Consider the following 25,682-nt stretch of genomic DNA (forward strand, 5'->3'; position numbering starts at 1 on the left):
TGAGTCTGTTTTTATTTGAGTTTGAGCTCTCATTTCTTGTGTTCCTTTCTTATTCACTCAACTGTCTCTTCCTCCTCCAGTCACACATATACAAGAACCTGAGGTTCAGCGTTGACCTGGACCCGTGAGTGGCTCTGGTGGGGCCTAACGCAGCAGGAAGTTTACTCTACTCAAACTCCTGATAGGAGAGGGAGATAGCGCCATTTGTCAACTCTTGTTTTACCATATTGTAATGACAGTACTGCATATACGGTAATACCCCTCGTTCTTTGTCTGGCTCTCCAGCTTCTCCCCACTGATGGCCTGATTAGAAAACATTCTTTACGTGAAGATTGGCCGATATCACCAGGTAGAAACATTAAAAGTTGCCTGGTATTCCCAAAGACAGCCGCCCCCTGCCGGTCACTGGGTTTTGATTGACAGGCATAAAAAAAAAACTGCTTTTATGCATGGATGCTGCAACTCTCTGCAGCCAAAGTCCTAAAGGCCTTTGTACTTCACATCTATTCTTGGTCAGCACATTTGCTTGTTAATGTGTATCTGAATGTATCTGATATATGTATGATTTATTTATCTGCAGCATCTGACAGAGCAGCTGAACCTATCTCCTCTGGAGTACATGCAGTACTACCTGGAGATCAAGGAGATGCAGAAGATCATCGGCCATTATGGCCTCACAGGAAAATAACAGGTGAGATCGAAGAGCTCAGTCCGGGCCCATGAACCACCGGAGAAGCATAGACCGAATCAGATTGTTCACCTGGTACAGAAACATTGTTTTGAAGTGAACCCTGTATCGAAAGTGTCTATGGCATGATTGTTGTACAGGAATTTGTAGAATTTGGCTGACACCATCAACAACTACAAAGGGCGGCATGAGGCTGGTTAGCCACGACCGGGCACTTATTTGTACTTCACATCACTTAGCCTAATGTGCAACACAATTTAAAACCCTACCAGGTCAATAGAATTGGGGAGAAAAGGAACATGTTTTCAAATTAGGTTTGTTCATTTCCTATCAGTCTGATATAGAGCTGTGACATCAACTGTTCTTTTTATTTTTCCAAGTGGCTCAGAAGATCTGGGTGTGTGAGAAGCAAACCATCACCAAATTGAACAGAGACTTCCTGGCATACAAAGAATATTTGAAATCAAAGATTGACAACCAAGCACATCTAGAGCCCCTGCAATCTGAGCTAGTAAACCCAATCTCCATCATGGACTTGGCCTCCAAGTGCATGTGTGGTGGAACAATATTCCTCACCCGCTCTGGGGTGACATTTCCCCTAGGTACAGCTCTAGGATAAGATTCCTCTTCCCCCAATCCTAACCATTAGTGGGGAAAATGCAAAACTGACCCAAGATCAGCGTCTAAGGGCAACTTCACCCACCTGCTTTCAGCTCAGTCTGCACTCCAAATGGCAATACATTCCATTGTGCTGACATCATCAAAAGTGTATGCAGCAGCTTTTATGTAATTTATGATATTTCAAAGTGACTTGTTTTCCCTGTGTAAAAGAGCCTTAATGATGCCTTATTTTTAATCGAACGTTGTATGGCAAACAGTGTCTGAATAAATTGATGAATTGACAATTTAATATTTACCATAGTGGGGTTCTTTAAATAAATAAAACACATTCAAAAACGCAGTTTTTATTCATTTAGTATTTTCCTTTGAGAATGTAGAGAATACAGTGCTATTATCCAAAACCATTTACATTAAGAAAATAAACAGTATTTTACATTGTGTAAACAAAATGAGAAGCAGAACTATTTATGAACTGATCGCCGCTTTGGATTCTTGCTGTTGAACCCAAACACTCAATATGCAACACACATCATAGCCCACTGCTAGATGTGAGAAGCCAACCTCTTTCTACAACCACTAGCATAATGCTAAGCTTTCCAGTTGCTGGGTAGCCAAATGCTGCCTTGGCTTAAACCTCCAAAAATGTAATTTATCGACATTACTGAACGGGAGGTAACTGTTGGAACTGGATCATCATCATAGCCCTCTTTAGTAGCAGATCACGCGGATTGTACCTTTGTAGTGTTAACTGATTCATTAGAGAATTCAGGCAGAAAAATCTTGGATTTTAGGTGTTATCCCTGATCTAGTCCCAATCTTAGTTGCCTGTGTAGTGCTAGAGAAAACAACAGGATCGAATTTGGGAAACGCTGCGTTAGAGGCTCTCGTTTTAGAAGCACAAGAAGGCACCCTTCTAAGGTTTCAAAAGCAATAACAAGTGGACTTGTGATTGAGCGATTAGTGCCACTAGCTGCAGTTGAAGCAGTGCATTTAGACAGAGCTGGGATAATCGTCACCCAGACTATGCTGAGCCAGTCAGCTAGGTGCAGCGTGACACTTGGGGCTAAGACCACCGGGCACAGTCGTAGCTACTAGCTAGCAGACCCGAGCCTCAGCAGAAAGGGCTGGAGGGTCACCTCAATACTTAGTCTCTCTACTGATTGTCGTCGTCTGAGACCTGGTCAGGTGGGATGGCCCGCGTGTGGCTGGCCCGAATGCTGGTGATGTGGGGACAGGAGGCGATGAGGTTGGAGATGCCCGAGGGTGTCACACCTGAGCCTTCCAGATTTACCTGGCTCAGACGCATGCGCTTCAGGAACTTCAGTCCTGAGGAAAACATAATACACAACAAGAATGCATGTCAAATTCCTTCCAGCTCTAAATGCTGGTATTCCGTCTCTAAACCCTGGTCTCAATTGGGATTCACAGGGCATCATTGAAAAAGAGACCATGGTAATGACCATGAGTATTAATGCTGGAATTCAATGGTAGTAATTGTGGATAATGAGCGGGACCTTACCGTGGTCAGTGATGCGTGTGCGGCTGAGGTTGAGCTTGAACAGCTGAGCACAGTGGACCAGACCTCTCCTCACCACCGTGTCACCCACCTGAGTACTGGCCAAGCTTAATACCTGGAACATAAAGACAACATCAATGCTACTACTACTAATCATAGTATGCGGTTTCAACAGTTTTATAACAGAGCTCAGTTAGCTCTATTACTTATTTGTAGAGTTTTATCGACTGATACAATAGTTGTCTATAGGGTTACATGTGTGTCCCGTACCTGCAGGTGTGGCAGACAGGTGACGAGGGAAGCCACTCCTCGGCTGGTGACGGCCGTGCGGTCCAGACACAGCTCCAGCAGCTCCTGCAGACTGCACAGGGAAGGTAACCCCATGTCTGTCACCTGGGTGTTACTGAGAGACAGCCTCTTCAGTCTGGAGACAGGAGAGAGGGGCATTTCTATCAGGGTCTTATTCATTAATGTTCACCGTAACAAAACCTTTTTGCAAGAGAACAAAAAAAACAAGCATTTCTTATTGGACAAGTAGTCACACCCTGTTTCAGTCTGTTTTCTTCTGTTTGGTTCCTAATGAATACGACCCAGCACTCCTTCATTGACAGCAATGTTACAGAGGCAACTGTAGGCGATGCTGGTGAATCAGCTAGAGGAGTGATCCTAGTCCTTGTGAGCAATAGTGTGCAAGTTTTTGTTCCATCTCTGCACTAACATAGCTGGTTAGTCCCAAAAACAATTGGGGGATTAATTACTGCCTCTGGCTGTGGTAACGATTAGTCTCATATTGACACCTAAAAGAGGATAATGTGTGCATCCCAAATGGCACCATAATCCCTATATCAGCGTTTCCCAAACTCGGTCCTGGGGCCCGCCATAGATGCACATTTTGGTTTTTGCCCAGGCACTACACAGCTGATTCAAATACTCAAAGCTTGATGAGTTGATTATTTTAAATCAGCTGTGTAGTGCTTGGGCAAAAACCAATAGTACAAAAGGAATAGGGTGCCATTTGGGATGCAGAAAATGCAATGAGAGTGATCTGACCTGGTCATGGTGGCCAGCTGGGTGACCCCGTGGTCAGTGACATGTGTGTAGTCGGTCAGGTCCAACTCGGACAGCAGGGACAGTCTGGAGAGGAAGGTCAGGCCAGCGTCCGTCACCGAGTGGCGTCCAGGCAGGTTTAGTTGGGTTAGCCGGATATCTGGGGGGTGGGGGGTTACAGACAGAGAGATAGTAGTTTAGTAAATACAGTACATAAAAAAGTGCCGGTCATACAAAGCATTAACATCTGCAGCAATATTCCCCTCTAAATCAGGTACTAGACCTGGGGAAACAGGAGAATGGACTTTGGCCAATTAATGACATTAAATCAATAACATTACAAATCAATCAAAAGCAGTACTGCAAACCTTGAGGCCCTGATTTGAATAGTCCTGCTGTACATGCGAGGGTCGGGCGATGTTTGACATAGTCATGTTCAAACATCATTGGGGGCTTTGCGCATGGAGGAGTCAATAGGCGGGAACAATGCAATATGAAGGACACATTGGTTATACCAGAAGTGTGACTTGGTAATAATGTCCTTTTTATTTAAAATTTTTACAAAAGCCACAAACAATCTCATTAAATCAATAATTGTTTAAATAAAAACAGTTAGGCCTATTTTATTTTTTAAATTTAAAATCTAGTCTAGGCTGCATAATTGGTAGGGCTGTGTTTCTCTTGCCCATAAAAGTACTCAGATATCAGTTATATTAGCCTAACTTTTAAAAATAAATATTATAGCAATGTAGGCTATTGTTATTTCATCCTGATCATCTGGGTAAGTGCATTTGCAACATTCCTTCTTTCATTAGGCTACTTTGACAGTTTCAGACAACAAAAAGGAAGTGACGGGATTTCACGTAGGAACTATAGACACACTGAACAGAAATATAAACGCAGCATGTAAAGTGTCGGTCCCATATTTCATGAGCTGAAATAAAATATCCCAGAAATGTTCCATGTCCACAAAAAGCTTATTTCTCTCAAATTTTGTTTACATCCCTGTTAGTGAGCATTTCTCCTTTGCCAAGATAATCCATCCACCTGACATGTGTGCCATATCAAGAAACTGATTAAACAGCAGGATCATTACACAGGTGCACCTTGTGCTGAGCTCCTCTGTCCAGTGTTTGTGTTCTTTTGCCCATATTAATCTTTTATTTTTATTGGCCAGTCTGAGATATGGCTTTTTCTTTGCAACTCTGACTAGAAGGCCAGCATCCCGGAGTCACCTCTTTGACGTTGAGATTGGGGTTTTGCGGGTACTATTTAATGAAGCTGCCAGTTGAGGACTTGTGAGACATCCGTTTCTCAAACTAGACACTAATGTACTTGTCCACTTGCTCAGTTGTGCTCTGAGGCATCCCACTCCTCTTTCTATTCTGGTTAGAGATAGTTTGCACTGTTCTGTGAAGGGAGTAGTACACAGCGTTGTACGAGATCTTCAGTTCCTTGGCAATTTCTCGCATGGAATAGCCTTCATTTCTCAGAACAAGATTAGACTGACGAGTTTCAGAAGAAAGGTCTTTGTTTCTGGCCATTTTGAGCCTGTCATCGAACCCACAAACGCTGATGCTCCAGATACTCAACTAGTCTAAAGAAGGCCAGTTTTATTGCTTCTTTAAATCAGAATAACAGTTTTCAGCTGTGCTAACATAATTGCAAAAGGGTTTTCTAATGATCAATTAGCCTTTTAAAATGATAAACTTGGATTAGCTAACACAACGTGCCATTGGAACACAGGAGTGATGGTTGCTGATAATGGGCCTCTGTACACCCATGTAGATATTCCACAAAAAAATCTGCAGTTTCCAGCTACAATAGTCATTTACAATGTATACACTGTATTTCTGATCAATTTGATGTTATTTAAAAATTGACCTTTTTTGTTGCTTTTCTCTCAAAAATGTCTAAGTGACCCCAAACTTTTGAACAGTAGTGTATGTATGGGGGAGAGAGGAAGGGTTAGCCACAACAAAAAAATCTAAAAAATTATCAATTCAGTATGTGATTTGTTAAGCCACATTTTCCTGAACTAATTTAGGCTTGCCTAAACAAAGGGGCTGAATACTTCTACAATGACTATATTTTAGTCACAAATGTTTTATTTATCTTATTTTTCTTCCACTTTGACAGAGTATTTTGTGTAGATTGTTGACAAAAGAATAACAATTAATTGATTTTAATCCCACTTTGTAACAATAAAATGTGAAGAAATCCAAGGGGTCTGCATTCTTTAGCAAGGCACTGTATGTGAAGAACATTCAGGCTATGGCAATTAGGGAATAGGTCCTCTGGCATGTTGTTCTGCTGAATGCTCGCTGCGCTGTCGTGCGCTGCAAGACTCCGGTGGAGCAGTCGAATTCAAGTATGCTAAACCATTGTTGTGTCATCACGATGGCTGTCAGACATCATCGACAGACGATGCAATCGTAAAAAAATTATATATAATAAATTGACCAATTGTAGTACACACACACAGCTCACCTGAAATTATCTGGAGGGCGTGGTTGCCGTCTGCGACAGAGATGCCTGCCAGGCTAAGGGCAGAGAGGGTGGAGTGGACGGCCAGGCACTCCAGAGAGCCCTCCCTCACCCCCGTACCGTCCAGGTAGAGGGTCTGCAGGCTGGGGAGGGCCGCCAGGGCCGACACGTCTCTCACCTGACGGGAGGAGGAGGAGATATCATTATGCTGAGTGAAACAACTTATACCAGTGTTGGTTGTTGATGCCTAATGGTTCTGTCTGTATGAGTGTATGTTTGTGTGTTGAAATGCAGAGCTATTGTGGTTGTTTGTGTGTGTGTGTGTCAGAATGTGTGCGAACGCGAGAATGAGAGTGAGAGAGCTACCTTGGTGTGTTTGACGCTGAGCAGTCGTAGCTGTGGCACACAGGCGGGCAGCGCTGCCAAGGTGGCCTCTGTGACTGAGGTCTGGTTCAGACTGAGCTGGGTGAGTGATGAAGGAGCAGACTGCAGGTACAGCACCATCCCTACGTCGCTTACTTTGGTCTGGTCCAGTGACAGGAAAGACAGGCTCTTCAATCCTTGGAGACAAAGGGTACAGGGTGAGATAAAAAACACTTTACCTTAGTCCTCCTTTCAAGTGTTCATTACTTTATACAGGAGTTGAACTATTGTGAATTTAAAATGGTTGACACTTACCTATAATTATGAATTCAATCATTTAAGTTGAAACCCCAATCATGCCATACTATGCTCCCCAAATTCATTAATTATTATTTTTACCTTGGATGACGTTAAATCAGTTTAAAAGACAGCTTATGCTTTGATCTAGTGTTCTTAGCAGCAGGCTACTAGGTTATTAGGGGGGCCTTAAATAATTTCAGCGTTACAAAGCTTGCCCCTTCCTTCTCCCTTGACCTCTATTCCACATTCAAAACCTCATTCATCCACAGGCGTTCCATGCTGTAGCCAGGGTCTTATTCATTAGTTCACAAACGTTTCATATTGGACAAGTGCAGGCATAGCCCCTCCCAGTTTCAGTCTGTTTTCTTCAGTTTGGTGCCTAGTGAATACAACCCAGGGTTAGAGAAGAGCCTCACCTGTGATGTGTTGCAGACAGGAGTCAGTTAGCTTGCTACATGAGGTCAGGTTCAGGTGCTGCAGTTTCAGTAAGCTGCACAACACAGAGAGGCCCGTGTCTGGAAAACAGGAAGACAAAGAGAGAGAACCTTCAGTATCATAGCAACAATACTGCAATAAAAACAAGCCATATGGTTCTTAAAGTGACTATATTTGGGTCATTCCACAAAAAAAGTGCCTTTTGCATCCCTTTGATATTTGAAGTAAAAAATGTGCACCAATATTGAAAGCCTGTTATATTAAATGAAGAGCCCTTTAACCCTTTACCCTCGTGGAAATTGGCCTATCTGGATAGGGACACATTTTTATGTTTCTAACAAAGGAACTATGAAAAGCATTTGCATGACCATGGTTGCAATTGAAATAGGACACTTTGGAGATGAGGAAATTATCCGACCAAAAGGTGAGGACACAACAGTTCACCTGACACAAGACTGAATCCAAACACTAAACTGTTCATTTGACGTGCATTATACATTCACTGTTCTTTTCACAGCATTTGTCAATAACGAAATCTGAAAACACTCTGGATACATTCAGTAACATAATAAGAATATTAAATTTACATTTGAGTACGCAAGATAAGAAAAAACAATTACGAGGGTTTGAGTGAGAGGCCTAACTGGTGTCTTCAAGTGGCCACACACACACACACCTCTCCAAACTGTGTTTCTAAGTCATTTCAATGCACTCAAGGAAAGAGCCTTCAACTAAAAGGTGTTTTTTTTGCTCTCCTAGCTTTGCCATTGAGGAACTAAAGCCCTGCGTCCCCACCAATACGCATTTACTGTTGTTGTTTACTCAATCCAAACATGTTCCATTATAAATTGCAATCTGGGTCAGGTGGGCATCATTTGAAAGCTTATTTGATTGCCAAAATGGCGAGCTAAGTTATAAAATACAATCGTAGTGTTAGGCTTTCAAAAAAGGCACATCAGACAAACAGATTGTAATTTTGATGAGCATAGAATGGAGTCTTTGCTTGTATGACTAAGCGGTATTTTTTATAATCCCCTCATCTTTCAGAACACATTGATTCTTCTTGATTTACAGCATTTCCCTCACTGTGCAAAAGTTTCCAAACAGCGGGAGGGCTCGGGGCATCTTCTTGTCACGAGCGGTGCTCAACTTTATTAACGGCTGTCAGTCAAAACCCAAACGGAGTATATATTTTTTTATCTCGCCAGTTCATAAGACCTTCTCACGTATAGACAATTTTTTCCTAGACAATTGATTTCTGCCACTTATCACAGTGTCTTTACCAAGCTATAGTCATTTCAGACCATTCTTACTATGAATCAATTTATACCAAATACACAGCCTAATTAAAATCGCCCGTGGCGGCTTAACTCACTAGTGCTATCAGAAGAAACCTTTGTTGCTTTTATATAATCTCAAATTGAGCCATTTCTCGAGCTTAATCAAACCCCTGGAAGGTCTCCTCCAACAGTATAGGAATCAATGAAGGCTTATCTAAGGGGCCAAATTATTTTGCACAGCGTAAGATTAAGGAAGTGCAATATTCAACACCTAGGGGAATTTACAAATTAAATATTGGATATGGCATATTCACACTCAGATTTACTAAAACAACGTTTGACACTTCAGAGTTTGGTCTTCTTTCAACTCGATAAGCTGAAAATCGAATAAGTAAATCTCGGGGGAAAAATTCAATGAAGCACACCAGCTGCGTCAGAGAACAGCAACTTAAAACAATACCTGAGAACTGACGAGCTGGGTAACAAATGTATTGATCATTTAGAGGTCAATTCATGCTTTCGTAACTTTTACTCACAATTATACATTTCGGAATGCGCTGGTAATGCTACCTTACTCGACACCTTCTTTGAGAACGTTGATATTCCTACAGTTGAACCTGAGATAGAGAGCTGTTATTTTAACTCAGCAGCTGTAGAAGAGATTGTGTTGGTGATTAAATCTATGCATTGTGGTAAATCCCCTGGACCCAACGGATTTCTGAGCGAGTCCTTTAAAATATTCTCAGATCAACTCTCTCCTCTCTTGCTTTCCGTATGAGGAATCATTCTCCTCAAATTCTTTACCTTTGACAATGAGACAAGCATGCATTTCACTTATTCTGAAAAAAAAAAAAAAAAAAAAAGTGGTTCATATAGGCCAATTTTTTGACTGAATTGCAATGTAAAAGGTACTTTCTAAGATGATTGCCTGCCGTTTTGAGTCGGTCCTTCCCTCCATTATCTCTACAGATTGAACTGGTTTCATTAAAAATCGTCATTCTTTTTTTCAACATCAGACGACTTTATAATCCCTCTTCATCTGACACTCCAGAGATATTGTTATCACGAGAAGGAATTTGATCGGGTGGAGTAGGATTATCTAGTTTATACTCTCAAACTATTTGGATTCGGTCCCAATTGTATGTCCTGGATCAAAGTCCTTTACTCCTCCCCTATGGCTGCAGTGTGCAAAAATAATAACCTTTCATCCCATTTCCAACGTCAACGTGGGACAAGATAGGGTTGACCTCTATCCCCTCAGCTGTTTGCCATCGCAACTGAGCCTTTAGCCATAGCAATACGTAATAACACCACTATCAAAGGTATTCGAAGAGGGGGCTTAAGAGCATAAAGTTTCACTCTATGCAGATGACATGCTATTATATATGTCTGACCCTGTAACTGGTCTTCCAGAGATCCAGGTTCTGCTAAAAAGTTTATAGGTCATTATTAGTCCTTCTGCCAGGCAAACTTATTTTAGTCATGTGCCCTTCAGAGTGAATACACAGAAATTGAAATATTTGGGAATTTGGGTCACAAAGAGATCTCGCTCACAGGGTGATCTAGCACTTCCAAACTTTCAATATTATTACTGGCCAGCTAATATAAGAATCAATCTATATTGGATGACAGAAATCTCTGATGTTAAAGGCCGGAAATGGTTGACTTTGGAGATCTCAACCTGTGGCCCCACCGACTTAAAAAGCCTTACTCTGCTCAAAACTTGCATTAGCTGAGCCTGTTTCAAATACACTAAAAACCCTATTGTGAAACATTCTCTAAAAATCGGGAAATAGTACAGGCGATCGTTTGGTCTCAGGGAATTTAACTTCTGCCCCATTATTAAAGAACCATACATTCTCTCCATCATTATTAGACCGGGCGTCTCATATCTGCTCTGGAAAAGGGATCTCCTCACTGAACAACTTGTATATTGATATGGATTTTGCATCTTTTGAACATTTAGTACAAAAGTTTAATATTCCTAGATCCCATTTCTTTAGATACCTGCATTTGCGTAGTTTAGCATCTTCATACTCTAGTCGCTTCCCATCACACCCACCTAACTCCCTTCTGGATTCTATTTTTAAAGTGAACCCTTATATCAAAGGTGGCATAAGCATGATCTATAAGTTATTAAACTCGCACAATCTGGATTCCTTGAACTCTTAAGAACCAATGGGAAGAGGATTCATGTGAACAACTTTCAGAAGAAACTTGGCAGAGTATACTTAAGAGAATACATTCTTCATCTATATGCTGTAATTCCATTTAAAATAGTTCAAAAGGTTAAAATTATCCAAGATTACACCAGATATAGATCCCACCTGTGACTGATGTAAGCAGGCTTTTTCTACTTTATTGCACATGTTTTGGACATGCCCGAAATTGACAGATTTCTGGATATCCATTTGAGTTTTCTAAGATACTGGAGACACCTATAGAACCGTCTGCCTTTATTGCATTATTCAGAGTGGCACCACTGGAGGCCCCTCTAAACAGTTATATGGGCAATATGCTGGCATTTACTACTCTTCTAGCTAGACGTCATACTACTTAAGTGGAAGGATCGATTTCCTCCTACTTTTAACCATTGGTTAAAGGAAGTTATGCAACATATCAAGCTTGAGAAAATACGCTACTCTGTTAGGGGTTCTGCAATTCCATTTTATAATATCTGGCAACCTTTCCTATCCTTTGTAGAAGACATGGACCCAGCTAATTTCACAACTCCATAACCCAACCCAATTTATTTGTATCATTATTTTACTCTTTAACAATAGCTTTGTATTTATTTCCCCCCACCATGCCTGCTTTTAAGTCTGGTTATGGAGTGAGCATTGGGGGGGGTTGATTTGGTAGATGAGCCGTGTGTATTCTGCCCTCTACCTGTTCTTACTGTGTTATCAGTATAGTCAACAACGAAAAATAAGAAAAAAACTGAGCTGGTCGAGCATAACAAGGTAACCCTGTTACCCATAGATAAACAAGGTAGACACTTTTTTGGAGGATGGAACTTGAATTCAATTGCCAATCCCTGTTGCACTCACACACACACAGAGGGGATTTATGGCTGACTTAACTTCTAGTTCCTCCCAAACCCGGATCCGGGAGCACCCCCCACAGTAAAAAAGCTGACTAGCATAGCCTAGCATAGCGTCACAAGTAAATACACAAGCATCTAAATATCATTAAATCACAAGTCCAAGACACCAGATGAAAGATACACTTCTTGTGAATCCAGCCATCATTTCTGATTTTTAAAATGTTTTACAGGGAAGACACAATATGTAAATCTATTAGCTAACCACGTTAGCAAAAGACACCACTTTTTTTACTCCACCAGTTTTTTACTCCATCAGTAGCTATCACTAATTCGACTAAATAAAGATATATATAGCCACTAACCAAGAAACAACTTCATAAGATGACAGTCTGATAACATATTTATGGTATAGCATATGTTTTTTTAGAAAAATGTGCATTTTTCAGGTATAAATCATAGTTTACCATTGCAGCCACTATCACAAAACTCACCAAAGCGACTAGAATAACTACAGAGAGCAACGTGTATTACCTAATTACTCATCATAAAACATTTCTTAAAAATACACAGCGTACAGCAATTGAAAGACACAGATCTTGTGAATCCAGACAATATTTCAGATTTTCCAAGTGTTTTACAGCGAAAACACAATATATCGTTATATTAGCATACCACATGAGCTAACATAACCCCAGCATTGATTCAAGGCAAAAAGAGCGATAACGTTATCACCACCAAAATATATGAATTTTTTCACTAACCTTCTCAGAATTCTTCAGATGACAGTCCTGTAACATCATATTACACAATGCATATAGAGTTTGTTCGAAAATGTGCATATTTAGCATCACAAATCGTGGTTATGCAATGTAATCTGTCAAAACATGGCATGCATTCTGGCCGGCGCCATCTTGGAAAGGCACCTAAGTTTACGATTATTTATCGATTAGATTGACTAAAAAAATACAGGTTGGACAGCTAAAGATGCATTAGTTATTAATGCAACCGCTGAGTTAGATTTTTAAAATTAACGTTACTAGACATACAGTGTGCGTTACAGCCAGACTAGTGCCGCAACAATGGCCGACAAATGCGTTTACATTTTTCCACATAAATACGGAATAAAATCATAAATAGCTCTTACTTTTGGATGAGCTTCCATCAGTATCTTGGGCAAGGTGTCCTTTGTCCAAAAGAATCGTTGCTTTGTTGTAAAACGTCCTCTTCAACTTCGGAACTAGCAGCTAACAATAGCTACGTGGCACACACATGTCCAAATCCTCAAAGCGCAATACGAAAATTCAGAAAATAGCAATATACTCGCATAAACTGATATAAATCGGTTTAAAATAACTTCGTTATGATRTTTCTAACACCTATATCGAATTAAATCACAGACGGATATATCTTAGCCCGATAACGAGAGCTTTTGAGCATGCCATTCTGATGTCCTCTCTTGCGTCTTGAGGAGCGTCCAAAAGAACGGACATGTCACTCCATGGCCTTTTATAAACTCTGAGAAATACGTAGAGACTCCATTCCACTTCTCATTGGTTACTAACATCCAGGGGAAGGCGGGTGCAGTTCATTTCGACCCATAGGGCACATACAGAGTTTTAAACTGATCTCAGAACAGAGCCTAGTTTTCAGACCTTCGCATGTCCTGTCATGATTTTCGCTGTAGAAAGAGTTCTGGTTCACCCACAGACATAATTCAAACGGTTTTAGAAACTAGAGATTGTTTTCTATCCAATAGTAATAATAATATGCATATTGTACGAGCAAGAATTGAGTATGAGGCAGTTTAATTTGGAGACGATATTTTCCAAAGTGGAAACAGCACCCCCTGTATTTTAAGATGAAAACGTCAACCCTTGTACAGTCAACCTTGTTACTTTATTTGGCACTTAAAAAGTTACAATATGTGACTTATGACTTTTTGGCAAGTCTAAAAAGCGGTAGATCTGTTCTATGCTTCCCGCTCTTAAATTTTGTTTTGAGTCTTTTACTTTCGGTTTTGTACACAGCTTCAAACAGCTGAAAATAAAACGGAAAATATATTTAATAGCGGTTTAGATGGTACAATGATTCTCTACACTATACTTACTTGTTTTGTCACAAACTGAAATTAGGCCAACTATTAGAATTTTTGCTACCAGGAAATTGCGGAGCGATTTCTGCATAGTGCATCTTTAATAGGCACTTACTATAGTCATTTTTGTATTTAGCCTCGTGACGGGAAAATATATGTTTTTATTAAGTGGAACATGTGCTCTTTGACAGAATGTTAAAATTAGGTGAAACCATAATGTTTTTTTACACTTCTCAAAAGGTACCTAATTGGTTGTACGACCCATCTGTATTCCTTAACTTGACATTCATGTGGCGTTGACAATAGTGTTGCCATATAGCAAAAGTAGTGCACTATACAGAATAGGGTGCCATTTGGGATGCATACTCAGTCAGTACCAATGCTGTCAAGGTAAAATGTGTACCTGTGATGAGAGGAGAGTTGACCAGGCTCAGGTGCTTCAGTGCAGTGAAGGCCCGTAGCTGCCGGAGCAGCTCATTGGTAGAGTACGGGTAGCAGTTGAGGACAAATTTCTGCATTGGGCAGCCAAAGAAGAGCTCCAAGGTGCGTGGGCGAAGGAGCCTCTCACGGGACATGTGACTGAGCAGGAGCTCTGCCAGCTCGGGGGTCAGACATGACAGACTGCTGCTGTACTGCATGCTGGGAGCTGAGGGAGGAGGAAATATATTTTCTATGCAGCTTTCCTGCCATGACATCTTTCTGTGATCTTGCGCAGGAATTTTTACACAACTGCAATAAACCACAACCAATATCATTGTATGTACAATTCTGACCATTTCTGAGGTGAGATAGTTGGGACAACAGTCATTTGGCAAGGTCATTGTCTTGGCTAGCAGTGAGGCCCCTTTAACAATGTTTGAGTGCAAATAACAGTGTTGGACTTTAAAGTTGTTCTCTGACCTGTCATGAGGTTGACGGTGGCCCGGGTGGCCATGACACAAAGGGAGGGGACACTGGGCGTTCTGAAGGGTCTCTTGGGCGGAGACGGGTGGCCTTGGGAGGCCTGAGGGTCGTCCTGGGCGGCTCTCTGGAGGCGCTCTACTGCAGCCTGGCCCGCTGCCCCCGGCACCATGCGACCTGCAGCCTCCTCTGGCTCCACTGCTGGGTCACCTACCACACCCTCCCTGAGAGAGACACACACATTTGTATGTTCACATCAAGTCAACTAATTAAACAAAAGGCTGTATCAAGATTCTCCACCCTTGTGTACACTTGCACACTCCCAGTCATGGATTTAACAATGGTGAAAAATTCCTCAAGCCAATGCTTAAAATCCATGACGGGGAATGTGCAAGTGCACACTGGCTAAAATGTGACAAAACTCTCATATTTACAGAGCAAGTCCATAGTAGCAATGTTTTGGTCCTGGGACCTTCCTCAGGCAGCATGCCATCAAGCCTACATGCCAAATTTGAAGTCTGCATGCCAACACATCAAATCAACTCTTACGGTTGACCTTTGGCACACATCTACATGTTAAACAAGCAAGTTTATAACAAGGCGTTGCAGTGGTGATCAAAACTCCACGTTGACCAAAGAAATCCACTTTCTATAGTTACCCATTACATTTTGTTCGGGCAAAAATGATTTTGTTATTTTTTTATTTCACCTTTATTTAATCAGGTAGGCCAGTTGAGAAAAAATTCTCATTTACAACTGCGACCTGGCCAAGATAAAGCATAGCAGTGTGACAATAACAACAAAGTTAAACAAATGTACAGTCAATAACACAAAAGAAAAGTAGAAAGATCGATGTACAGTTTGTGCAAATGTAGAAGAGTGGGAGGTAGGCAATAAACAGGCCATAGAGGCGAAAATAATTACAATTTAGCATTAATATTGTAGTGATATATGTGCAGATGATGTGCAAGTAGAGATACCCTCTTGCACCCCATTAAGTAATAATATGGGGATGAGGTAGTCGGGTGTGCTATTTACAGATTGGCTGTGTACAGATACAGTGATAGGTAAGCTGTTCTGACAGCTGATGCTTAAAGTTAGAGAGGGAGATATAAGACTTCAGCTTCAGAGATTTTTGAAATTCATTCCAGTCATTTGCAGCAGAGAACTGGAAGGAAAGGCGGCCAAAGCAAGTGTTGGCTTCGGGGATGACCAGTGAAATATACCTGCTGGAGCGCGTGCTACGGGAGGGTGTTGCTATGGTGACCAGTGAGCTGAGATAAGGCGAGGCTTTACCTAGCAAAGACTTATAGATGACCGGGAGCCAGTGGGTTTGGCGACGGATATGTAGTGAGGGCCAGCCAACGAGAGCATAGAGGTCGCAGTGGTGGGTATTATATGGGGCTTTGGTGATAAAACGGATGGCACTGTGATAGACTACATCCCATTTGCTGAGTAGAGTGTTGGCTATTTTGTAAATGACATCGCCGAAGTCAAGGATCAGCAGGATAGTCAGTTTTACGAGGGTATGTTTGGCGGCATGAGTGAAGGAGGCTTTGTTGCGAAATAGGAAGCTGATTCTCGATTTAATTTTGGATTGGAGATGCTTAATGTGAGTCTGGAAGGAGAGTTTACAGTCTAACCAGACACCTAGGTATTTGTAGTTGTCCACATATTCTAGGTTAGAACCGTCCAGAATAGTGATGCTAGTCAGGCAGGAGGGTGCGGGCAGCAATCGGTTGAAGAGCATGCACTTAGTTTTACTAGCATTTAAAACAGTTGGAGGCCACGGAAGGAGTGTTGTATGGAGGAGTTGAAGCTCATTTGGAGGTTTGTTAGCAAAGTGTCCAAAGAAGGGCAAGATGTATACAAAATGGCGTCGTCTGCGTAGAGGTGGATCAGAGCATCACCAGCAGCAAGAGCGACATCATTGATATATACAGAGAAAAGAGTCGGCCCGAGAATTGAGCCCTGTCGCACCCCCATAGAGACTTCCAGGGCCATCTAGCTTAGATTGTAGGACGGACGGGGTGTTAAGCAAGTCCCAGTTTAGGTCACCTGACATTACGAACTCTGAAGATAGATCGGGGGCAATAAATTCACATATGGTGTCCAGGGCATAGCTGGGGGCTGAAGGGGGTCTATAACAAGCGGCAATGGTGAGAGACTTGTTTCTGGAAAGGTGGATTTTTAAAAGAAGAAGCTCGAATTGTTTGGGCACAGACCTGGATAGTATGACAGAACTCTGCAGGCTAACTCCGCTCCCTTTGGCAGTTCTATCTTGTCGGAAAATTTTATAGTTAGGGATGGACATTTCAGGATTTTGGGTGTCCTTCCTAAGCCAGGATTCAGACAAGGCTAGGACATAGTTATAGTCCAAATTCTATGTAAAATGGTTGAGTTGTATAGTGCTATTCAACTGGTAATTTTCCATGACTGTCTAGTTTTCCTCTTCTCACAGAGCACAAAGGAGTGATTTGCTGCTGGCTCCTTATCTCTTCGAGCACCAGAGGCCTGTGCAAGGTTGAAATCTTCTTGCAGCTCAATAGGCTTTAAAGCACTCATCACTTCCCTCTATTAGACATTTAGGCTGCGAGAACCCCTTAGGAGAGGCAAGCAGTTCTTTGTGTAAGAAGTATATAATGACTGTGCGTGACCAACTTTGAGTTTCCTGTGGAGGCGATAGCATGGCTATGATATAGGCTAGGTTTAGGCTGGGCACTCACCGGAGTCTGTTCCCCTGGTCTGGCCAATGGTGTCTGGGCTCCATCCGGTTCTCTGGGAAGAAGGGTAACCGGGGCATACCTGCTGGAGTTGAAGGTCCAATATAGACATTTTTATCTCAATATCAAACCAATTTCTGGGTAACAATTAAGTACCTTACTGTGATTGTTTTTGACCATTTTAAATGAAAACCAACAAGCTTCTTAGCAAAGAGCAATTTCTTAAGCAAGAATTTTGCTAGGATTGTCTGGGAGTGGTCTGAGTGGGGAGGGGAAAATTGAAAATTAGCTGTTATTGCCAGAGAGGTTTGGAACTCTTTATTATAGGTCTAATAGCTGATTTACCACCTGGTGATGTCACCACTAAAACAGTGGGATAAAGCTTTTCAAACAACTCTTACACTAAAAGGGCATTATCATATCACAGTACTTTTCCAACCTCATGGTGTGGAAATATAAAAACACAGGAAGAAAAATAAAAATCTAGTTTTTGACTGCACTGGGCCTTTAACCACAGTTATTACTTAAGGCCTTTATAATACAGAAACACACTCAACAYTCACACCAAAATCTCTATGAATTCTAACAGCCGTACAGGTTGAATTACTTCAGCCAAATATCAAAGCTATTTAACAATCTGAATGAATGTCTTCAAGACATAGGCTATCACATGCCTCTCACCAACATCTTCTCTACAATCACAATCTTCATCTTCCTCTGTGACTGTAAAAAGGAATCCCCGGCAACGAGCTTCACAAAACGCAGTGTCACACAAGGATTACTGTCTGTCAGAATGCCTCAGACAGCTTTTTGTTTTTTTGATGAGTGCAGCGCCAACCGGCGAAAGTGGGACAGTCGGGGGCATTCACCTGCTATCTCCCAATCAAAGTAGCTTTCTCACGGTCAGACAGGCGATAGAAAGGAGATCTCACATCATTAACTGCCCAGTTGGCTCCCTATCATGACCGCAGGACATGGAAGGTTAGTTCAATGGATTTCTACACACTGGTTCACTTGACCTGCTGTAAAAAAAATAAAAAATACAATCCCAAGGGACAGTAGATTAAAATCCTACTGCAAACGGGGCTGCAGTGGTCATCAAGTTCAAAGCCATGGTCATTTGTGCAACAACTGTTGCAGAGAGTGAGAGGGGTCCTGTTTCAGACTGCAAAGAACACAGAGTTCAGAGGAAAGAGAAAAGAAAGAGAGGAAGGGTGAGAGTCAGGGGCAGGGCACAGGGTAAGAGTCAATTCCAAACAGAGGGGGCAGTACCATTGAAGGGGAAGGGTGGCTCTCCCCCCCCTCTGGCATCTCTTCATCTTCTGAGCTGGCAGCCTCCTCTGCATCACCAGGATTCAGCTTCTGGCCACGTCCTGTCAGTAAAAAAACAGCATCAAAACTTTGGTGTAGAGTGAAGTTGCCGCTAGATGCTGATCTTGGGTCATTTTCACATTTTTCCCACTCATGGTTAAGGTTAGGATTGGGGGACAGGAAGCTGATCCTAGATCAGAACCTATGGGAAACATTCAGCTAACCCAGAGAATGCCTGAAATAAACTCAGTGCCTGTAAGTGATGCCTCAAACTAGTGGGTCCATAATGTAATTTGCTGCGTAAGTAAGGCAATTATACAGCGTTACAGGGTACAGAATAACCATTTATACTCCGAGGAAATACATTTCTGAAGGTAGAAAAATACCTGACAAGTCATCAGCTAGGATATTGAAGATGGCTGTGGTGGATAAATTACATTCTGAATGGGATCTCCATATGCCACACGCAAATCTTACCCAGGAGTGAGAAGGTCCGGTCACTGGGGACCAACACCGGGATGCCTGCGTAGCCCACTGCTTCTTCCCACAACAGGTGAGGCAGAGGTGGGGCAGAGCGGGATCCTCCATCCCTCCCTCCTCCAGCACTGGTATCTGTGGCTGGGGAGACGCAGGAGGTGGAAACCACTCCCTCCTCCTGGCCCAATAAGAGGTGTGCAGCTGGCTGGGTGGGTCCTGGGGTGTCTCTGGGGGCGTGGTCTGGATGCAGAGGGCAGCATTGGGCATGAGGCCCAGGGAGCGCAGGGAGCAGGCCAACTCCGCCTCCCAAAGCGTAAATGAAGGAGAGAGAAGGAAGCCAGGGAGGGGTGGCGCCCAGAGATGTGCTCCACACACTGCGCAGAGGTGCGTCGGCTGGGAAGCGCTCCTCCATGACTCCCCAGAGGGCAGTCGGATCTACAGGGACACAGAGAGAGGGTGAAACTCCATTACATCATACCACCTCAATCTCCATCTAAACTAGGCTACACAATTCATGCACGCCTCTCAAATAAACCAATAGGGATGCTCTCAAGTCAACATCAAGACGGAAGTCTACCTATGCAGCTAGGCATATGTAAACATTGCCAGAGGAGGAGGGTATAGCTTCACCATGAGGATGCAGTTGTGTTCCACACTGGTCTGGACCGTACCCCCCAGCCTCTGGCCTTCGCTGCTGCCTGGAGGGGACGTGGTCTCAGTAGGGGTGCTCGGCTGGGTCTTCTTCTCCTGCAAGCTTCTCCGGTCCTCTGCAATACGCTTCAGCACCAGCTCACGCTCCTGAGGGAACAACACATACAGTAACAGTCAAAAGTTTAGACACACCTACTCATTCAAGGGTTTTTCTTTATTTTTACTATTTTCTACATGTAGAATAATAGTGAAGACATCAAAACTATGACAATACATAATGGAATCATCTAGTACCAAAAAGTGTTAAATCAATTATATTTTATACTTGAGATTCCTCAAAGTAGCCACTCTTTGCCTTGATGACAGCTTTGCACACTCTTGACATTCTCTCAACCAGCTTCATGAGGAATGCTTTTCCAACAGTCTTGAAGGAGTTCCCACTTACGCTAAGCACTGCTTTTCCTTCACTCTTTGGTCCAACTCATCCCAAACCATCTCAATTGGGTTGAGGTTGGGTGATTGCAGTGGCCAGGTCAGCTGATGCAGCACTCCATCACTCTCCTTCTTGGTCAAACAGCCCTTACACAGCCTGGAGGTGTGTTTTGGGACATAGTCCCACTAAGCGAAACCAGATGGGATGGAGTACCGCTGCAGAATGCTGTGGTAGCCATGCTGGTTAAGTGTGCCTTGAATTCTAAATAAATCACCGACAGTGTCACCAGCGAAGCACCCTCACACCATCACCGCAGGACATGGAAGGTTAGTTCAATGGATTTCTTAACTGGTTCACATGACCTGCTGTAAAAAAAAATAAAGATTCCCAAGGGACAGTAGATTAATTCCTACTGCAAATGGGGCTGCAGTGGTCATCAAGTTCAAAGCCATGGTCATTTGTGTAACAACTGTTGCAGAGAGTGAGAGGGGTCATCTGTTTTAGACTGCAAATATGTTTAATGTCCATTGCTTGTGTTTCTTGACCCAAGAAAGTCTTCTTATTGGTTTCCTTTAGTGGAGGTTTCTTTTCAGTAACTCGGCCATGAAGGCCTGATTCACGCAGTCTCCTCTGAACAGTTGATGTTTAGATGAGTCTGTTACTTGAACTCTGAAGCATTTACTTGGGATGCAATCTGAGGTGCAGTTAACTCATGAACTCTCTGCAGCAGAGGTAACTCGGTCTTCCTTTCCTGTGGCGGTCCTCATGAGAGCTCGTTTCATCATAGCGATTGACGGTTTTTGCAGCTGTACTTGAAGAAACTTAAAAAGTTCTTGAAATGTTCCTTACTGACTGACCTTCATGTCTTAAAGTAATGATGGACTGTCGTTTCTCTTTGCTTATTTGAGCTGTTCTTGCCATAATATGGACTTGGTCTTTTACCAAATAGGGCTATCTTCTGTATACCACCCCTACCTTGTCACAACACAACTGATTGGCTCAAACGCATTAAGAAGGAAAGCAATTCCACAAATGAACTTAAGGTAGACCTGTTAATTGAAATGCATTCCAGGTGACTACCTCATGAAGCTGGTTGAGAGAATGCCAAGAGTGTGCAAAGCTGTCTTCAAGGAAAAGGGTGGCTACTTTGAAGAACCTCAAATATAAAATACATTTTGATTTGTTTAACCCTTTTTTGTTACTACATGATTCCATGTGTTATTTCATAGTGAAGACATCAAAACGATTATTCTACAATGTAGAAAATAGTAAAAATAAAGAAAAACCCTGGAATGAGTAGGTGTGTCCAAACATTTGACTGGTACAGTACGTCAGTATGTCAGGAATCATGTCATGTCTGAGTGTGACTTGTTTGCAAAAAGGCTGAAGATATAGTCTCAATGATTTGAATAAACCAATATTCTGTATCAATTGTGTGCACTGAAGTATGTAACACTAGCAAGTACCACCCTGTGACTATGCTGAGTGTGTTTAAATGTGTGTGTGTATATATATGTGTGTGTGTGTGTGTGTGCGCGCTCAGTGTGTTTCAGCTGATCAATCAGGCAGGTGCTGCTGACCTGTTTCTTCTGCCTCCTCTCATTCCTGGCCTCGTTGGCTACACGCATCCTCTGCTGCTCCTGGAAGTCACTCTTGTCCTGCCTGATACGGGACTCCAACGGCGGGGTGTCTGTGGATGGACTGGAGGGCTGTGGGGGTCCCAGGACTAAAGCGGGGCCTTCAGGCACACATTAGAAACAGAGTGGCCTAGCGGTCTAAGCCGCTGCCTCTGAAGCACATGTACTGCATGTTGTACCGCTGCCAGGATGGGTTCAAATCCATCTCAATTCTCTTTCAGCACGCTCTCCTTTCACCTCTATCTATCCAATAAACTTACAAAATACTTTAAAAAAACAAAACAATTTAAACAGAAAGAACTGTCCTGAAATAAAGGGTCAAATACCTAGCTGCTATGCCCGGAGTAAGGGGATGTTTAGCCTCAAGCTTCAGTAAAGTAATACATTTAAGGCTACAATTATAAGACAGAAATGTGTCTGGGGTGTACTAAAATGGCATCACTATATAAAAAATAAGCATTCTTGAAAAGATGAGGGAGGGAGATTAGCTTGGAAACAAAAAGCTTGGATAATTCCTGCAAATTATACAGAATGGCCTGTCCTGTACAAAGTTCCCTTGTATCTGCAGCTGGAAACAAGGTAGCATCCCCCAAATTCCAGAGTGTGGACTGAAGAGTCCATTCTTGTCTGTAAAATTCTCAACAGTCCCTTCACAAGTCAGAATGTTGAATACATTTCATTTGAACCTACTCTACCGGTTGCCCGCTGATCCCATCGTTGTTGGAAAGTTTAAACAAAATATCCACAGGAAAGTATCATTAAACTGACTTCAAAAACACAGGTTTCTGTGTGCTGCTCCCACGATTGTTTGTTAATCACCTGAGGCACGCGCACAAGAGTTAAGTACATGCCCACCATGCATGCATACTAACCAAAGTCTTGCAGGCTTCTACATGGATTTGCGCATGTATCAGGTGATGAAATCTCAACGGCAGTACAAGCGTTTTGAAAAGTGTGATTAATAATATACATTTCTAGAGTCATAAGGACCAACCGCACAGACAACAGGTAGAGTATTTAACATTCTGGCTTGTATAGCATTGTCTCAGACTAATACCTGCTATCACAGTCTGATAAATTAGGCTACAAACAAGGCAAAGCCAGTCTGCTGCTATAAGTTTTACAAGATAGGTATTTGACTTGTACAAAAGGGGTAAATGACTGAGCAGGGGTCAATTGTGCACAATAAGACACAGGACTATTACATTACAGTATGCAATCAACCATGGAAAACAAATATCTAATGACTCTTAAAATGGTGTGTCATACCTCTACTGTCAGTGGGCGATGTCTGTGCCTGTGATGTGCAAGAGTTCTCTGCATCTTTGGGAGGGTTGAATGCAGCAAATGACGTTCCAACTGGCTGGGATGGATTTTTGACCAGCTTGTGCCTCAGACTTTCACCTTGTAAGAGCCTACCATAAACACATTGAGAAAATATAGATAAACAACATTCAATATTTGACATGTTCAGTTATTGACAACACTTGTCAGTTACCAATCCTGTTTGACACTGGAAAACATAGTTCCTTGCCTGTCCATTATTACAAGGTTATGGTTTGGGAGGACTCACCATTCAGCTGCGTCAGGCACAGAGAAGTGTCCTGCCTGCAAGGCAGACTGGATCTGCTCCTCACTGAAGCCCATCTCACACAGGGTACGGAACAACTCCCCAATAGTCTGCAACACAACAATGCCATAGGGTGTGAGAAACGGGAAACAGTCCTAAGAAAAGGCGAGCATACACGTACAGTATGCACAAACCGACTCGTGCCCTGCAAACGGTGCCCCTGGTGTCTTTGAGCAGACCAATCAGGAGAAGATGCCCTACAAAGACAAATCAGTAGGTAACAACTTAACAGTGTCACTGATGCCTCAAAGAAGTGAAGTGTGACTGATGAGGAGTGTCTCTGATTTTTTCCGCAAGTTAGACCAAAGACAGCAGCTGATTGAAGCTAGCTAGCCTAACATTAGATATTATGTGGAAATGCTGTGCTGTCAGACACGTTTGTTTTCTAGGTCTGATGAAGCGCAACAGTTTCCCATGTATTTTCAACTAGTTAGCTAGTTTAATTGGTATCTAGCTGTATTGTTTACTTCCAATGCCCATGAGTTAGCTATGAGCTCTTGAACATAGCAAAACAAATAGATCGCTAGATTCTTACTTGATTACATTACACAGCACAGGTAGTTAGCACCAGAGTCATATGGTTCTGGTTAGCACTAACGTTAACTAGTTATCTCTATAGATTAGAAACGTCAAAGTGTCATGATGACAGTCAATCACTCGGGCTATACTTCCCTTCTTCAGGGAAATTATAAAAGTCTGGGTATTTTATTTTATCTCACTCTAACCTCAGGCTCCCGAGTGGCGCAGCTGTCTAAGGCACTGCATCTCTGTGCTAGAGGCGTCACTATAGACCCTCGTTCGATTCCAGGCTGTATCACAACCAGCCGTGATTGGGAGTCACATAGGACAGCTCACAATTGGCCCAGCGTCGTCCGGGTTAGGATTTGTCGGGGTAGGCCTTCATTGTAAAATAATAATATATTCTTAACTGGTTAAATAAACAGGGCTCTTTGGCTTTGTATCTTGCTGTAGATCAGGGGTTCCCAAACTCCTTCACTCGGAGCCCCCTACTGCGGAACTTCACCCGCCACGCCTATTTTTATGGGCACAAGCGCTGCTCATGAAAAACTGTTCACACCCCTCCTGTTGGTGTACAGAATTTAGCAGTTTTAAAGCTAATTTTCTTGCAATTCTAAACATTTTGCCATGTCTAATGTGGATTCATGTGATATTTGAGTGACAAAAAAAATGACAACAATATCTATGGGCTAAAAAACTAAATTAAAAAAACGTTAGCTGACTTGGGCTAGCTGATCTGGACAATAACTCTAAGGTAACGTTAGGCAATGACTAAAATGACAAGAGGAACTGATGATGAAATTCTACTATACACAACTTTCAAGAGTAACTTTAAAGCCGGACTTAGTTCCTTTCAAATAAAAAAGTAACATGTTTTTTTGGTGTGCGCCAACCCCTGGGGGCACGACCCACAGTTTTGGAACCACTGCTGTAGATAACCAACTAGCTAGCTTACAGTCATGCTAGCAAGCTAACTTCTGCTACGGGAATTTACAATGGAGGATGTGCTAACGAAGCAAGCTAACGGTAGCTAGTCGTCCTTTTTAGAATCGAAGTGGAAGACAATGGTAACAGTCTGATGTATCAGCCAGCCAGCCAGCTAGCTACTACTTACTGTACCAACTGTTGTCATAACTGTTATTCTTTAGAATTGTCTAGCTGAGTCTTACCGGAGTGGAATCCATACTTTCAGTTTCAGTGATTCTTCGGGTCTCTAATGAACCCCACTGTTATTATTTTTGCCCTAGCTACTTCTTCTTCTTCTTTAAAGTTTTATCGAAGACTACACGTATTATTGTATTGCCGCCACCTACTGTACGGGGTCTTCTTCGATATGACAAGCAAATGCTATATGGGCATTTATTTATTTCACCTTTATTTAACCAGGTAGGCAAATTGAGAACACGTTCTCATTTACAATTGCGACCTGGCCAAGATAAAGCAAAGCAGTTCGACACATACAACAACACATAGTTACACATGGAGTAAAACAAACATACAGTCAATAATACAGTGAAAAATAAGTC

At 42.3% G+C, this 25,682-nt stretch overlaps 2 protein-coding genes across 3 annotated transcripts; both read right to left on the reverse strand.

Moving 5' to 3' along the window:
• Positions 1-1,637: 1,637 nt before the first annotated feature.
• Positions 1,638-18,886, reverse strand: LOC111973199 (F-box/LRR-repeat protein 2-like). 2 transcript variants are annotated; one of them, XM_024000477.3, is made up of 11 exons: positions 18,771-18,886; positions 17,502-17,580; positions 14,776-14,999; positions 14,279-14,521; positions 7,439-7,537; positions 6,726-6,919; positions 6,363-6,537; positions 3,876-4,032; positions 3,096-3,249; positions 2,829-2,940; positions 1,638-2,635 (listed from the first exon to the last, which is right to left on the reverse strand). In XM_024000477.3, the coding sequence occupies exons 2-11, from the start codon at positions 17,576-17,578 to the stop codon at positions 2,463-2,465; spliced, it is 1,608 nt and encodes a 535-aa protein (XP_023856245.2). In that variant the 5' UTR covers positions 17,579-17,580; positions 18,771-18,886; the 3' UTR covers positions 1,638-2,462. The 2 variants fall into 2 exon arrangements, with proteins under 2 accessions (XP_023856245.2, XP_023856244.2); XM_024000476.3 differs by having other exon boundaries at positions 17,502-17,583.
• LOC111973581 (UBX domain-containing protein 1-B-like) lies at positions 18,165-25,413 on the reverse strand. The gene is made up of 7 exons (XM_070446817.1): positions 25,326-25,413; positions 23,581-23,687; positions 23,277-23,422; positions 21,951-22,108; positions 19,917-20,084; positions 19,287-19,721; positions 18,165-18,221 (listed from the first exon to the last, which is right to left on the reverse strand). The coding sequence occupies exons 1-7, from the start codon at positions 25,338-25,340 to the stop codon at positions 18,165-18,167; spliced, it is 1,086 nt and encodes a 361-aa protein (XP_070302918.1). The 5' UTR covers positions 25,341-25,413.
• Between the last annotated feature and the right edge of the window lie 269 nt (positions 25,414-25,682).

The sequence above is a fragment of the Salvelinus sp. IW2-2015 genome, linkage group LG14 (assembly GCF_002910315.2).
Source record: "Salvelinus sp. IW2-2015 linkage group LG14, ASM291031v2, whole genome shotgun sequence".
Classification (NCBI taxonomy): domain Eukaryota; kingdom Metazoa; phylum Chordata; class Actinopteri; order Salmoniformes; family Salmonidae; genus Salvelinus; species Salvelinus sp. IW2-2015.

Bases quoted from the DNA above. Each gene is read 5' to 3' on its own strand.
- LOC111973199 (XM_024000477.3), bottom strand. From the start codon at position 17,578: ATGCCCCGGTTACCCTTCTTCCCAGAGAACCGGATGGAGCCCAGACAC. The intron at 15,000-17,501 runs GTGAGTGCCCAG...TGTCTCTCTCAG, and splicing joins GACCAGGGGAACAGACTCCG to GGAGGGTGTGGTAGGTGACC. The intron at 3,250-3,875 runs GTCAGATCACTC...TCCTGTCTCCAG, and splicing joins CAGCTGGCCACCATGACCAG to ACTGAAGAGGCTGTCTCTCA.
- LOC111973581 (XM_070446817.1), bottom strand. The intron at 22,109-23,276 runs GTATGACACACC...GTGTGCCTGAAG, and splicing joins ATCGCCCACTGACAGTAGAG to GCCCCGCTTTAGTCCTGGGA. The intron at 20,085-21,950 runs GTCAGCAGCACC...TTGTTCCCTCAG, and splicing joins AGAGGAGGCAGAAGAAACAG to GAGCGTGAGCTGGTGCTGAA.